Source organism: Sardina pilchardus, chromosome 18, assembly GCF_963854185.1.
Source record: "Sardina pilchardus chromosome 18, fSarPil1.1, whole genome shotgun sequence".
NCBI classification, from domain to species: domain Eukaryota; kingdom Metazoa; phylum Chordata; class Actinopteri; order Clupeiformes; family Clupeidae; genus Sardina; species Sardina pilchardus.
In genome coordinates, this window is record NC_085011.1 from 27732536 (window position 1) to 27746857 (window position 14322).

At 44.3% G+C, this 14322-nt stretch overlaps 1 protein-coding gene across 1 annotated transcript in view; it reads left to right on the forward strand.

Annotated features, from left to right (window-relative positions):
* desi2 (desumoylating isopeptidase 2) overlaps positions 1-14322 on the forward strand; it is a 38650-nt gene that overhangs the window by 9907 nt on the left and 14421 nt on the right. The window contains exon 2 of the mRNA XM_062519999.1: positions 8685-8757. Within this exon, the coding sequence (XP_062375983.1) occupies positions 8685-8757 (73 nt within the window). The remainder of the gene's footprint in view (positions 1-8684; positions 8758-14322) is intronic.

Below are 14322 nucleotides of genomic sequence, written 5' to 3' on the forward strand. Positions count from 1 at the left end.
CATCAAGATAAGCAGTGTATTGTGGTGTCTTTCAATTGCATTGTTTTTGCCAAAACTAAAAGAACTGATTTCCTTATTTCAGGTTTTTCATGTGCTATGCTAGAGACTAAACCCTAGCCTGGCTATCACCAGACCAGTATGTAGTCTACTGCACGAGAGGCATGATCAGTGGGCAATGGGCATAGTTCAAATGACTGTAGCATTTGGATAGTCTTTCAACCAATCAGACCAACGATCAGGGTGCGCCTGGTGAATAAGCCAGTTTGTGATTGGTTCCAGCAAACGTGGACAAGAAGCAGGAGAGATGAATGTGCAGGTTTCCAGCCTGAGCTGCAGGGTGAATTCGCCGTAGTAAACCCACCACCAGTCAAGCATTCATTTCAGACTTGTATATTCAGACACTCAGAACCCAGCTGCCTGTTGAGCTTTTGTTGAACTGCTCACCTTCTCTGTGCCGCGCGAAGGCTCTGAATGCAAGGTGTGTGATCATATGATGTTGACCTTGTGCCAACCCCACTGGGTAAGAGCCACTTTGCAATGCAGATGCACAACGAGAGACAGCAGTGACTGCTCCGACACTTCAGAGCAGACGTCGTTATTTGCATGAGAAAGAACGGAGAACGGCACAGGAAGTGTGCGTGCGTGCGTGCGTGCGTGCGTGCGTGCGTGCGTGCGTGCGTGCGTGCGTGCGTGCGTACGTGCGTGTGTGTGTGTGTGTGTGTGTGTGTGTGAGAGAGTGTGCTGGGATAGGAGGGTTATTATTTTGTAGCTGTTCTGTTCAACGCTTGTCAGCTTTTTATGCATCTTGACATTCAGATTTGCATGTTTTCCACTTGGAAAACGTCTTCTTTGGCAGTTTTTTGTGTAGCTCAGTTGACAAGGCATTTGTATGGAAGTAAGCTGCTTTGTTGGATGACAAGTTCATAAAATGGGCCTTAGATGGGAACTCCCTACCAGTAATTAACCAGATCCATAAAAACCGTAGGGCGGCCACACTCAACACTCTGTTCTGTCTCATCGAGCACACTCTTTTGAATGATTGTTTTCAGTTATATGTTGCACACTCGGAATTTAACTGATTTTAACGGACTTCGGCTCAGAGCAGCTCTTTTCTTTTGCCAAACAGTGAACTTTCAGAGTGCCTCTTGGCCTGATATGTGGTCTAATTCCATGACTTGTCAAGTGTGGACTCCAGATGGTCTTTTTCTAGAGCCCTCGAGCCTGGATGGGTGGACAGTAGACCATTGCCCACCCTTGGTTTACCCCTTTCGCATGATATAATGGACTGCCCAAATGCCAGCACGAAACAGGTCAACTGTCTTTAGCTATTCTTTCTGAGTGGCTGGCCATCGAGGTCAGAAATGCTCTCTCTCTCTCTTCCTTTCTCTTTCATTCCCCCCTCTCTCTCTCTCTTTCCCTCCCTCTCTTCCCCTGTCTGTCTCCCTCTCTTTCTGCTGCTGGGCATTGGCTGGCCACAGTGTGGTTGGCTCTGGGCAACCTGAAGTCCAGAGAAAGTGAGTAGCTGTGGTGATCGGCCGCGCCAGCGATCTGGTGTCACCTTAATCAGGTTAATGTTTTTATTGACAGTTAGATTTCGTGTACTGTAACTTTAATGCAGCAGTAATGGCTTCTGCTGTTTTTTTCTGTTGACTGCAGTTGTTTCCAAAAAACATTGGCTTGTAATAAATAATATTGATGTGAACAAGATGCATGGATTGATGGCATTGATGCCGTTTGGCTTGCATCAACGTTTATTCCTACAGGTGTTACCAATCTGCAGAGTACACATTTAGAATGTGTGCCATCTCGAGACAATGTCTTTCTGGCCAAGTATCTGTTCCCAAATACTGTTTAATGCATAGAGAGGAGCTCATGACTTTGACTAACTGTGCGTTGAAGCATGTGGCACCTGCTGTCTGCAGCGCTTTGTACGGGTGAAGTTCCAAGTGCAGTGTGCCGTTTTTCATTGGATATCTCGAAAGGGTTCTTTTGTGTGCTCCGAACTCCACCCGAATCCACCATTTGATCGTAGACATATGGGTCCAGACAGTGGTTTAATACCCACAATTGTACAATATGTGATGCCCAATTTAGTCTGGGCAGAGTCATAACAGACCTCTTAATTGACAAGCATCTCTTTCTAACATTCGTTGGACACAATTTCTCTCTCAGTATTTCAGACTGTCTGTGTCTGTTATGTATCCTTATCCATCCTCTCTCCATGTCTCTCTCTCTCTCTCTCTCTCTCTCTCTCTCTTATTCTGCACTGTCAGTGAGCCCTGTCTGTCTGTCCGTCCTTCCTTCCGTCCGTCTGTCTTGCTTTCTGTCTGCCTGCCTGCCTTTCATGTCTTGGCTTGGCTGGGTCCAGGCCCCTCTCTCTACCCACGTATAATGGTCTCATCAGTCAGAGGGAGCTAATTACCTGAGTCTCTTCCTCCTCCTGTTCACACCTGCCAGCTCTGGACTCCAGGCAAAAGGACATGGTCGTGTTCGTAGCCAGATACCACCACAGTCATTCAAAGCCAATCTGTTCTTTAATGATCGCTTTGGTATACGCGTGGGTGTTCAGCCTAATAAGGAGGCTACAACGGGTGCATAACTGAAACGTTGCGTTTGCGTTGCGTCTGCTGCAACAGTTATCTCCACTATGATCAGTGGAACTGGCCAGATGTGATAGCGGTGCGTACGTTTGGGCAACATAGACCAGTCTTTGTTTTTTTTACGTGTCGCGAACATTTCAGTTATGCTCCAGGTGTAGCCCCCCCCTCCTGTAATTGTCAAGATTTAGAGAAGCAACAGAACTGATATCCAGGTCCCACAAAAAAATGAAAGAAGTATGCATGCCGTGCACAGCACTGAGACTGAGCTGATGCCAACAGATAAAATGCAACTAGATACAAAAAAGACAAGTAGATAGACTGCAACTAATAGGCTGCTCCCCCACTCTTTATTGGGCCCCATTCCACTCCTCGCTTTGGACAAAGGTGTCAGCTAAATAACCACAACCATAACCATAACCATTCCGCCCACCCCACACCTCACTGTGCTCAGTGACGTCTTGAAACATTCCATTGAGCTTTAATTCAGATTCTATTGAATTTAAATGAGTTGATTGCTCACATTACACTCCTGAGCTCACAGCAGTGTGAGGATGAGGAGACACCATATCAAATCCTGTTGATTTCCCTGGTGAGGAAAGAGCCCAAACCCCTAACCCTTTCATTAAGGATTATGTTGTTACTTTCCTCTAACTTTTAAGCTGCTTTCCTCCAACTTTTCTATTATATTCCTCTGTTGTTTCCAGAATCCCTTAAATAATGGATCTGAATGGGATCTCTCCTCTCCTGTGCCCACCTTGACAGTAATTGAGTTTATCAGAGACGGTCTGACCGCGGTAAGCAAAGGTAGAGGATGTCCTATATCCAGGAAAAGTCCTTGTCAGGATTTGATTAAGATTCATGCAGGCGTTTTGATGGGTGCATCAGTGTCACTCCCCAGGCTGCTCTGTGAAGGTCAGTGGGTAGCTGGGGTGTCACTTTCTGGTGAAGTCGAAGAGTAACGAGTAAAGCAGTGTAGGAATTCCCCTTTTCAACCTCAGTGGACTAAATGCCACGGGAGGCTGTTCCAGTCAGCACATTTATTTCCGGAGGAGCTTCAGAAACTGTATCTTCTGTTATATTCGGCTCCTTTCTTGATAATGCCCAACAGTGCAATTTTATGTCTTGGTGTGGAGCGCTTTGTGAACTGAACTGAACTTTAACTGAATTCCTTCAGCATTTTAATGTGCTCATTCAGTAGGTGTAGCACCCAACCGGGTCCGTCCGTGTAAACAGGTGCCATAAAGCAGTGCAGCTGATGGTCAATCGGAAATGTTTGTGCTGGCTGAAAAGCCCTCCTGGAAGTGTGTGGCATGGGCAGTTTTCAATGTACTGGGTACCCATTTAGCCTAATGCTAAGGGGGAACCCTTTGTTTAATGGGGCTTTTCCACTGCATGGTATCCGCTCAACTCAACTCGACTGTACTCGCTTTTTTTGGTTTTCCATGGGCAAAAACTGGCACCTGGTACTGTTTTTGGGATCACCTCCGTTGAGGTTCCAAGGTGATAACAAAAGGTGATGTTAATGATGTTGCTATGGCAGCCGACTAGTTTATTGGGGTACTTTGCTGCAGTGGAAAACAAACAACCGTTACCAAAATCGAGTAGAATCGAGTCAAGTTGAGCTGATACCACAAAATGTAAAAGCCCCATAAAACTGAGGAAATAGGGTCATGCTTCCTTCCACCTGTGTTAACATTACGTGGTGCTACTGTATAGCAGGTGTTCCTGGTGCGCAGCGGCAATGTCACAGACTCCATTAACTCTTTATCGTCAGTGAGCCATCAAAATGATCTTGAAGATTCTGAGGTAAAACAGTTACATTGTGTCTTGCTGTAGAGATGCAATCATGCAGTTTACCTGTGACCCTCAGTGATTAACACAGTTGCTATGCATTTGTATGCAGTGCTGTAGACCGCATACCATGGCTCGACATTGATGGTTGCCCGATTTCCCTTGGTAACCAAATTGTTACAAGTGGCAACCAGATTTGGTTGGCCATGGCAGCCAAAACCTCATGCCTGGTTGCCAAGCTGGAAAAGCTGGCAGCTGACTTCTAAAAGTTAACGTTGAGCCTTGCTGCATAGACTAGACTACATTTACGCTCATAGTCCAAAATGACTTACATATGTCAACTATATTACAAGGGATTATATTGTTATATACGTTATCCCGGGAGCAACTAGGAGTTAAGTGCCTTGCTCAAGGGCACGACGGTGGTAGCCGGGAATTGAACCGACAACTTTCAGGCTACTGCACGCTAGCCCAGCTTCTTAAAGACTACACTACCACCGCACTCATATACTGGCAGGGGAAGCTTCCTGCCATACCTGGAAGGTGGTACATATGGTAGTAGCAGTTTGGGGTGCTCAGTTTGGGCTCAAACTGGCAAATATTAAGCTGCTGACTGACTCCCCTCCTGCCTGACCACAGCACATGTTCTGTGTGAAGTTTTCAGTGTCACAGATTTGGATGAAAATGTGCTAGAACATGTTTCTCAGAGCTTCTAACTTGGGCAAAACGGATCAACGATAATTGTGAGTCCTGTTTGCATGTCTGAATTTAATTGTGCCATGCTGTCTCTGCCGCCCTGAGTTACTGTTCTGGCATGCACATGTTTGTGCAGACATTTAGAAACCTTGGCGCAAGCCAGCGGCGCCATGCCCAGTTTTTCTTCTCTCTCTCTCTCCCTGCCAGAGCTGATCTGCCACACAGACACACCGAGCTCTCATATCTATTCCCAGACACAGTGAGTGAGTGTGAGTCCACATCACGAGATTTTGTTTAGAGCGACCCCAACTTCTCTCGCTGATTCACTTTCACTTGGCTGAAAGAAGAAGTCATGTGTCTGTGAGGAGGTGTGTGTGTGTGTGTGTGTGTGTGTGTGTGTGTGTGTGTGTGTGTCTGTGTGTCTGTGTGTCTGTGTGTGTGTGTCTGTGTGTGTCTGTGTGTGTGTGTGTGTGTGTGTGAGTGTGATAGTCGGACGGCCTGTCTTTCTCACTGCTGCATTCACAAGCAGTAGGCCAATAGCTAGTTGCTGAAAGTGTTGACGCTTTTGATCTGTTTGTCATGATTATATACAAATATATTCCATGAGAATGTTTTGAGAACTTAACTTAGATCATAACCAGAGGGCATACTGTTTTAGATACCGCATAGCTCCTCTTTGACACATTTGAATGTTATGGTGCCATAGAAATCATTAACACAAGGATATAACTAGTACTAATAGTGTGTGTATGTTTGTGTGTGTGTGTGTGTGTGTGTGTGTGTGTGTGTGTGTGTGTGTGTGTGTGTGTGTGTGTGTGATGAAGTACTGCATACACAATCCAGTAACCCAATCTGGCGTTGTGCCTTGTGGCTTCTGCCATGTAAGTTGGGCTAATTCTGTCTTGTCTTATTCGTATCTACTTGAGCTTATATCTGTCTTCTGCTGTGCCTGTTTTAGATGTTACTGTTTTTGAAGCATTGTCACCAAATTGCATTACCCTGTGTGCGTAGGCCCCGCTTGTACACCAAAGCTTTAATTTGATTTTGTTTTATGCTTCCACACCGTAACTCTCTCTGCCCTGATCTCGTGAACGCGATATCTTAAGAATGTCTCAAGGCACGTGCCTCAAATTTGGAACCCATGTTCATTTGAATTCAAAGATGAACTGGTTGGGGAGGTCAAAGTTTGAAGGTCACCTTGATCATGTAAGTTCCACTGAACAATATATTTCAGGAATGCCTTTAGGTATTGTAGGTGCTTCAAATTTAGGCCATGTCCACACAGAGACACGTTTTGGGTTAAACGCAGCTGTTTTGCATCGTTTTGGCCGATCGTCCAAACGAATACTGCAAACTCATAGCCCTAAAACGAATCGATCTGAAACCGGGTCCCAGAGTGCATAAGTCCGAAAACGCAGCCCTCTAGCGTTCGTTTGGACGGTGGAAAACGCATAACCAACTTCTAGCCCATACTTGTCAACATTTTGCTTTCAAAAAAACGGGATAATGTTACTGCATTTCGGTCGTTGTTTTTACCTTACGAGAGCCTATGCAGCCTTTCCAACTGCTGCCTGCAGCCTACTTCCAAAACTCCAAAGCTGCTGTCAGATTTTGTTCCGAGGACACAAATTACCAACACTCGAGAACAGTTTGTGATGTGTTAACCAATTCAATTTCCAACAATTCCATAACAGCTAATTCTAGAGTAGTCAACTAGCCCGCTTGCTTGCGAGACTCGGCTGTTAAGTTTGCACCGGTTTCCTTATTTGGGTTTTGGGTTGCCAAGTGTTAGCCTATGACAGAAGGGTTGAAATTGAAAGTAAGTGATTGTGTATGTGTAGGGTGTATTTCATACATAATATGGCAACCTGGTAGATGTCAGACTAACAGAAAATGAATGGATCAGTGATTTTCGAATGAATGATGATGGCCATGCAAATTACGAGAGATTTCAACTCTCGGGACAATAAAACAGGAGGGCGGCAGGAGATGACCTTAAAATACGAGGGAAATGGGAGTTTTGGCAGGTATGCTAGCCTTCCACCCATAAACTGTGAAAAATTGTTTTCACCTCGACTTTTCATTAACACCTCTTCCTCTCCGTTTTCGGTGATTTGGTGAATTGAAACAGCGCCACGTATAGGCCTGGAATATGAAGTAGCGTCTTGAGTCGTAATGAGATGGATCCGTTTGGACGCAAATGTTCTTGAAACGCTGCGAGGGAAAACGGAGGGGGGGGGGGGGGGGGGATCGTTTTGGTACGTGTAGACGTGGCCTTAATATGAATGTTTACTTGGAATCTAAGATGAACTCTAGTCTAAGCTAGACAAAGGGGAAAAAGACCAGAGCAGAATGTGCCCATAAAACTTTGAGTAACATTTTTTTTCAATTCCTTTCTCTTTTCCCTTATTGGATTTAAATGAAGCGGATCTGAACTGGCTCACTTTGAATGCAGTCAATTCTTTTGGCTCATGCATCTTGACAGAGTAACTGTGGGACCTTGTGCGCAGAAAGAGTCTTTTGGCTAGAGATATACTAGCACTGAGAAGCATGCTTATTTTATCTTGTGGATCAGTGTGACAGCGTGCCTGTGTTGCAGCAAGTCTGATATTTTGCAACTCTGATGAAATCAACCAGTGAAGCTACAAGATCTTTGAGTCCCACTCCAGTCGTGGCAAAGTTGACAAGTAGCTCAGTAGAACGAGTAGAACTACGGTAATAGATGTCCTAACATGCCTCTCTAACAGGACGTGTTTCTCTTTAATTAGCCATCAGTGTGTGAATGAAGAGTCCTGTACACACAAACACAAGCCTATACAGTTCAAACGCGCACACACACACACACACACACACACACACACACACACACACACACACACACACACTTATTACTTATTACTTATTATTGACATATTTGTCTGAAGTGACTTAGAAAAAAATAGAGAACAATTAGGTGTCTAGTGTAATAACACACGCACACATGCACACATGCGGCACACACTCAAACATTGCACACCACATCACACAAAGAAGCTGTCCCAGCTTGATCATTTTGTTGTCATGACAGATTGATTTGATTGTGTGTGTGTGATTCTGCTGTAATTGGCCAAATGCTTTGATACTGTGAGCCATCATGTCATAGCATCATTAAGATGTAGGTCAAACTAGAGTGACAGACATCTTTGAGATGTCTGACACATTTTATTTTTCAAAGTCGAAGATCTTATCTCTTTAGTTACTATCAAGCAAACTTTCTCATATTGACATTCTACTTAAGCGTCCAGAATTCCAAATGTTTGTCATTCTGTGTGTGTGTGTCTGTCTGTCTTTCTGTCAACCTGAGTGCTATTGTTTGTGTTTGTATGTATGCATGTTTGCTTGTTTGTTTGTTTGTTTGATGTCTTACCTGAATGCACAAACATCAAGTCTAATTGTCCCCATACAGTATATTTCTATTTCTCTCCCCCTCTCTCGCTCATTATTGGATCAATGAATACACAAACTTTTAAGTCGGTTAAGTCTTAATTTTCAATCTCTCTCTCTCTCTCTCTCTCTCTCTCTCTCTCTCTCTCTCTCTCTCTCTCTCCTCCCTACCAGTATTGGATCAATGAATACACAGCCAATTTGGGTATCGGCGTCTTCCACTCAGGAATCGAGGTCTATGGCAGAGGTGAGTACAGTTCGGCTGTTTAGTACAGTACAGTACAGTTCAGTACAGTACAGTTCAGCTGTATAGACCCTTTTGACTGCATAAACAAACGTGTGTGTTCCCAAGGCATGTCCTCTGGTGCAGAAAACAACATTGAGTTAATGGTAACTAACTTTGGGACAAACGAGTATCTGCATTGGCTTTGAACATTTCAGCCAGTAACCTGCTAAGAACAGATTGAAGGGGTCTGTAGCCCAGGTCTCTTTAATACATGTCCCTCGCTCAATAGCAAAACATTAAGAGCCTGACCGGGATAACACGTGTAGTATGAATGCGAACATTGTCTGTACTTATTCACCAATCTGTATGAAATACACGTATTCACACAAACACAGCCTATTTATAGCTAGCCACATATTTTGCCAGAGGACATGGAGCTCCCTCAGATGAGCAGCACTTTTCTAAAGGGTCTGAGGAAGAACCTCAATATATTGTTTGTATGTTGTTTGTACGTCCTGTACACCTTCGGGATTCCCGATGTGCGGCAAAGAAAGGAGCATTCTCAACCCGTACCATCTGTACCCGTAATTTCCCGACTATTAGCCGCGGCTTATACATTGATTTAGCAAAATTTCTTCAGTTTTGAGGTTAATGCAGAGGTGCAGTTAATATGGTGTTAATATGGTTTTGTTTCTTTTAACTTGCATAAAACACTGTCCTGCGGCTTATACACAATGCGGCTTATATGTGGGAAATTACTGTATGTCTATCAGTGGTTTCCAAAGTGGGGTCTGTTACTAATAGCCAAGGGGTTAGCAAAATGATTTGATTTAAAGTTGAACATTAAAAAAAAAAAAAAAATGTCTACAGATGACCCTTTTCACCAATAAAACAAGCAAAAAGTGTGTCTTATTTACCAGCTAGCTAATGAATATGGAGAAATCTAATCCAAAGTTGACAAAAGACCAAATTACACACCTGCTAGACAACACAGAATAGTGAACCTGGCCACAATTAAGAGGGTGTCCCTTACAAGAGGTCCTTGGGACCCAAAAGTTTGAGAATCCCTGTGTTCTAAAACACTGTGTGGTGAAGGTGCCTGAGGGAGCTTGCTTGATAAGCAGAGTGAGATGCTTGTGAAGGCTTTATGACAGTAGATGGTAGAAGTTTGTTGATTGCCTGCTCTGTGAAATTGTCTGCATATAGCACTAGGAGTTAAAACATGTCTCCTGCGTGTGCTTGAAATGTCATGAGTAGGCCTATATGCTCAGTGTGCTGCCTTTATTGTAATAAGCTGTCCCCCAGTGAAGCCGGTTTGAATTTGAATGTGAATTTGAGCGCTTATCAGGCATCTCAACGCAGCTGTGGTTTTGAATTGAGCAGGTGGGTTGTGCTGTGCTGTGGTGAAGTGGGGCAGACATGGGGAAACGGAGAGGAGGAACAAGGAACGCTGAGAACTGACAAAAAAGATGTCACGAACACCCACAGCGCTGTTTGGACATTTCTAATTTAGAAATGCTTAGTTGGCTTGACAAATACGGCACTTGTGTTGGCACAGCACGTACAAAAAATACAAAAAAAGAAACCATATTAAAGTTGATACAGTGGTTGGGAGATTATAGTATGCCTGCCACTCTTATTTGGTTATTTAATGCTTCAAATCTCTATCCTAGTCCTACCAAACTCTTGTACATATTTCATTACAGATAGTCTGAAGACTTGCCATTGCCAAGCGTTAACTTCCTTGAATGCGGGTACTCTGTTGAAGTTTAAAACCATTGGATCTGCCCAGAGCCGCTCTTGATCTGCCATAACCAATCGTTAACGTTTGGTCGTGACCTATGTCATGCTCAAACTAGCGCACAACCTCAACGTTACCATTCACAGCTACTCCCTCTGTTCATTGATTGGACCTGCACATTTTTGGCTTGAGAAAATCTGCAAATATACCGCAGACCCAAACGATGGTCTGAAGGGAAATGAAAATTGAGCGGAAGTACGTAGGAGGGCAGAGCCAGACTAACAAATCTCAACTGTCACCAAAGAAATACCTCACATGCGTTTTGAAGCCATGCTTATCTCATCCTCTACACTTTGTGACATTCTTGGAGCCTTCTGGTAATTCTTTGTTGTGTAATTTCTCTTCGAGTTTTTGCTGAGTTGCTAAAGTTGACTTTTGACCTCAGTTACTAAACTTGACCTTTTGACCTGACTGTATAAGGACACCAAAATGTAGCTCTGATGACCTTATGCAAAGTGCCTGCGGCTTCCTGCTGTCCTAACTCAATAGGGCTTGAGAGCAGCTATATTTGTGAAATACTGTAGCTTTGTTTGTGTTTTGGTCATCCTAACATTGATGGGCGACAGAGTTAGGGCTCTAAAAGATCCAGTGAACGGTCTTCAACAGGTGTCAGGCACAGAGCTAATGTTTGAACAACAGAGCAGGTGGCTCTAGGTTTGAAGTTAAAGTAGACTTAAGAAAAGTGAGCAGGATTTAGCACTTTTTTTTCCAACAAGACACAGACTTGAGCTTTGATCCAGCGATTTTTTTTGCCTACTTTATTTTTGTTATCATATATAAGGCAACAAAAAAGAGACAGAAAGAACAAACAAAAAAAATACACTGTTGACATATTGAACTGTTTCTGAGGCAGCGACACTGCCACTGGTCCACCACACGCGTAATGCCGATTTAGTGGTTCCGGCTGAGATGCGCCATGAGGATAAAGCAAGCAGTATCTTCGCGAGTCTGCAGTGAACACCTGTGTGTGTGTTGGCAACAGCGTGCATTCAGGTGCAGATTTCTGTGTAGTGGGCAGAGAGGGAGGTTATGAGGCGGAAGCAGACGGCTTAGACTTGGGGTGGAGTGCTCATGGGATCATTGTGTGTGTGTGTGTGTGTGTGTGTGTCTCACACCAGTAGACACATGTGCACACACACACTTGTTGGGAAATTCACTGGCGTCCTGAGAGCTTTGTGGGGAGATTTGCTGTAAGTTCTGTGGTCTGGCCGTCTCAGGGCTTTAAGCTCTTCCCTTGTGTTGTGTGATGTTGCTTTAGAGTGTCTTAAGCAATCCTTAACGAGCTAATCACACACATTCAGTCTCGTATGCACTGTGGTTGTGCTCAGACATCTCTTAGGCCCACTGCGTTTTGTAACAGTATTAGGCTGTGCTGGTTCTTACAGCCTGCTCGGACTTCTTGTTTTTTCTGTTGTGCACGGTGCTGATGAGTTGCAGTGCAGCATGACATCAGCTAAAAGATTCCTTCTTTGAGATACTGACTCCTGCAACACTGCACTTGCCACTTGTCAGTCCTGATACTCCTGCAACACTGCACTGTCCTGAGTCTTGACGACGCTCCTGCAACACTGCACTGTCCTGATGATACTCCTGCAACACTGCCCTGTCCTGCTGATACTCCTGCAACACTGCACTGTCCTGACAATACTCCTGCAACACTGCCCTGTCCTGCTGATACTCCTGCAACACTGCACTGTCCTGCTGATACTCCTGCAACACTGCACTGTCCTGCTGATACTCCTGCAACACTGCACTGTCCTGCTGATACTCCTGCAACACTGCACTGTCCTGCTGATACTCCTGCAACACTGCACTGTCCTGCTGATACTCCTGCAACACTGCACTGTCCTGATGATACTCCTGCAACACTGCCCTGTCCTGATGATACTCCTGCAACACTGCCCTGTCCTGCTGATACTCCTGCAACACTGCACTGTCCTGACAATACTCCTGCAACACTGCCCTGTCCTGCTGATACTCCTGCAACACTGCACTGTCCTGACGATACTCCTGCAACACTGCACTGTCCTGATGATACTCCTTTGAAAATCAATAAAGCAAGCACTCGATAGTTTCTTTTACTTTTTTAATCGCCTGAAGAAGGGTGTCAACCCGAAACGTCTGTGAGGCGATTAAAAAAGCAAAAGAAACTGTCGTGCTTGCTTTATTGATAGTCTTTGATTTATTATCAAGTAAGTTTAAGCACCCAGTTGAAGCACTAAGGTGTTGAGTGTGCTTCTTTACTTCTTCCTGACGATACTCCTGCAACACTGCACTGTCCTGCTGATACTCCTGCAACACTGCACTGTCCTGATGATACTCCTGCAACACTGCACTGTCCTGACAATACTCATGTGTTACTGGCAACTGACTTTCACTTGTCTCACCTGTCTCACATTCTCTTATACGTTCCTGTAGTTTCCCGCTTATTAACTGAGACTGATTTAGCAAAACAAAAAAAGAGAGTTTATGGCACAGGGGAGGGCCATTTGGCCATGGTTATGTTCATGTTTGTGCTATTTGGCAGACACTTTTGTCCAAAGCGACTACATTAGGGAGAATAGCAAAAATAATCAATATCAATTCAAGCAATAACCTAATGAAAATAAACAATGGAAATAAAGGAGAATAGCAAATAAGCATTCAATCAATCATAATAGCGATGACTATAGCATGGTCAGGCTATATTAAGGAGAATAGCAATAATAATATTAATGATAATAGCAACAATGTCAATTCCTTATATGGGAATACGTTTCTTTTCGGCATTCTTCATTCTGATTAAAGCACTGAGCTGACTTTGATTTATTGGAATAATGGGTACAGTAGTTAATAAACGATTGCGGTCAGTACATGATTTTGTCTTAAAATACCGCTGTGCGGTTTTATATACAACGCGACTTAGACACAGGAAATTACTATGTTCCCATTTAGGTAATAAAAGGGTCAGTCTGTTTTAAAATCCCTCTCCATTCCTTGTTGTTTGTTGTGTCCCCCCCCCCCCAACTGCCCAATCGGGTGTAGACTGTGGATCGGCATTGCAGCATGTGTGAGGAAGAGAGACTGTCAGTCCCTCCGACAGATGGTGTGGATTAAACAGATAATTATTACATTAAACTTTAATAACCACACAAGGGGAGGGAGAGGGAGGAAGGGAGGGGGAGAGAATATCTGCATTGAACTGAGAGTTGAGTGAGCTGCTCCCATGATCAAAATCATGGAAGAGGCAGAGGATAAGATGGTTAGAAGGTAAGCATTAGCAACAGTGGAATATTGGATGTGTGTGTGCGTGCAGTGCACACATGCATCACTCTCTCTCTCTCCCTAGTGTGCCGGAGTGTGTGTTGCTAAAAGCAGCCCCATTGGAATTCCAATCACACCACATCACAGCAGGCAGCCCAATTACAGAACACAGGATTCTGACCGAGTACATTAGCTGATGATTAGCACACAAGAGGTGAGGAGAGCGAGAGGACCAGGGGGAGTCACAGGTGTGTGTGTGTGTGTGTGCGTGTGCGTGTGTGTATGTGTAGCGAGATAGAGATGGAGGGAAACTGACAGAGCGACAAGTTGAAAGACTGTTCAAGAGAGACAGAGTGGTAGACGGACAGAGAGGAGAAGAAAGTGTGTGTGTGTGTGTGTGTGTGTGTGTGTGTGTGTGTGTGTGTGTGTGTGTGTGTGTGTGTGTGTGTGTGTGTGTGTGTGTGTGTGTGTGTGTGTGTGTGTGTGTGTGTGTGTGTCTTGACTAGAGATACCATGCCCCTCTAATCCCGTCTCAGCTTCCT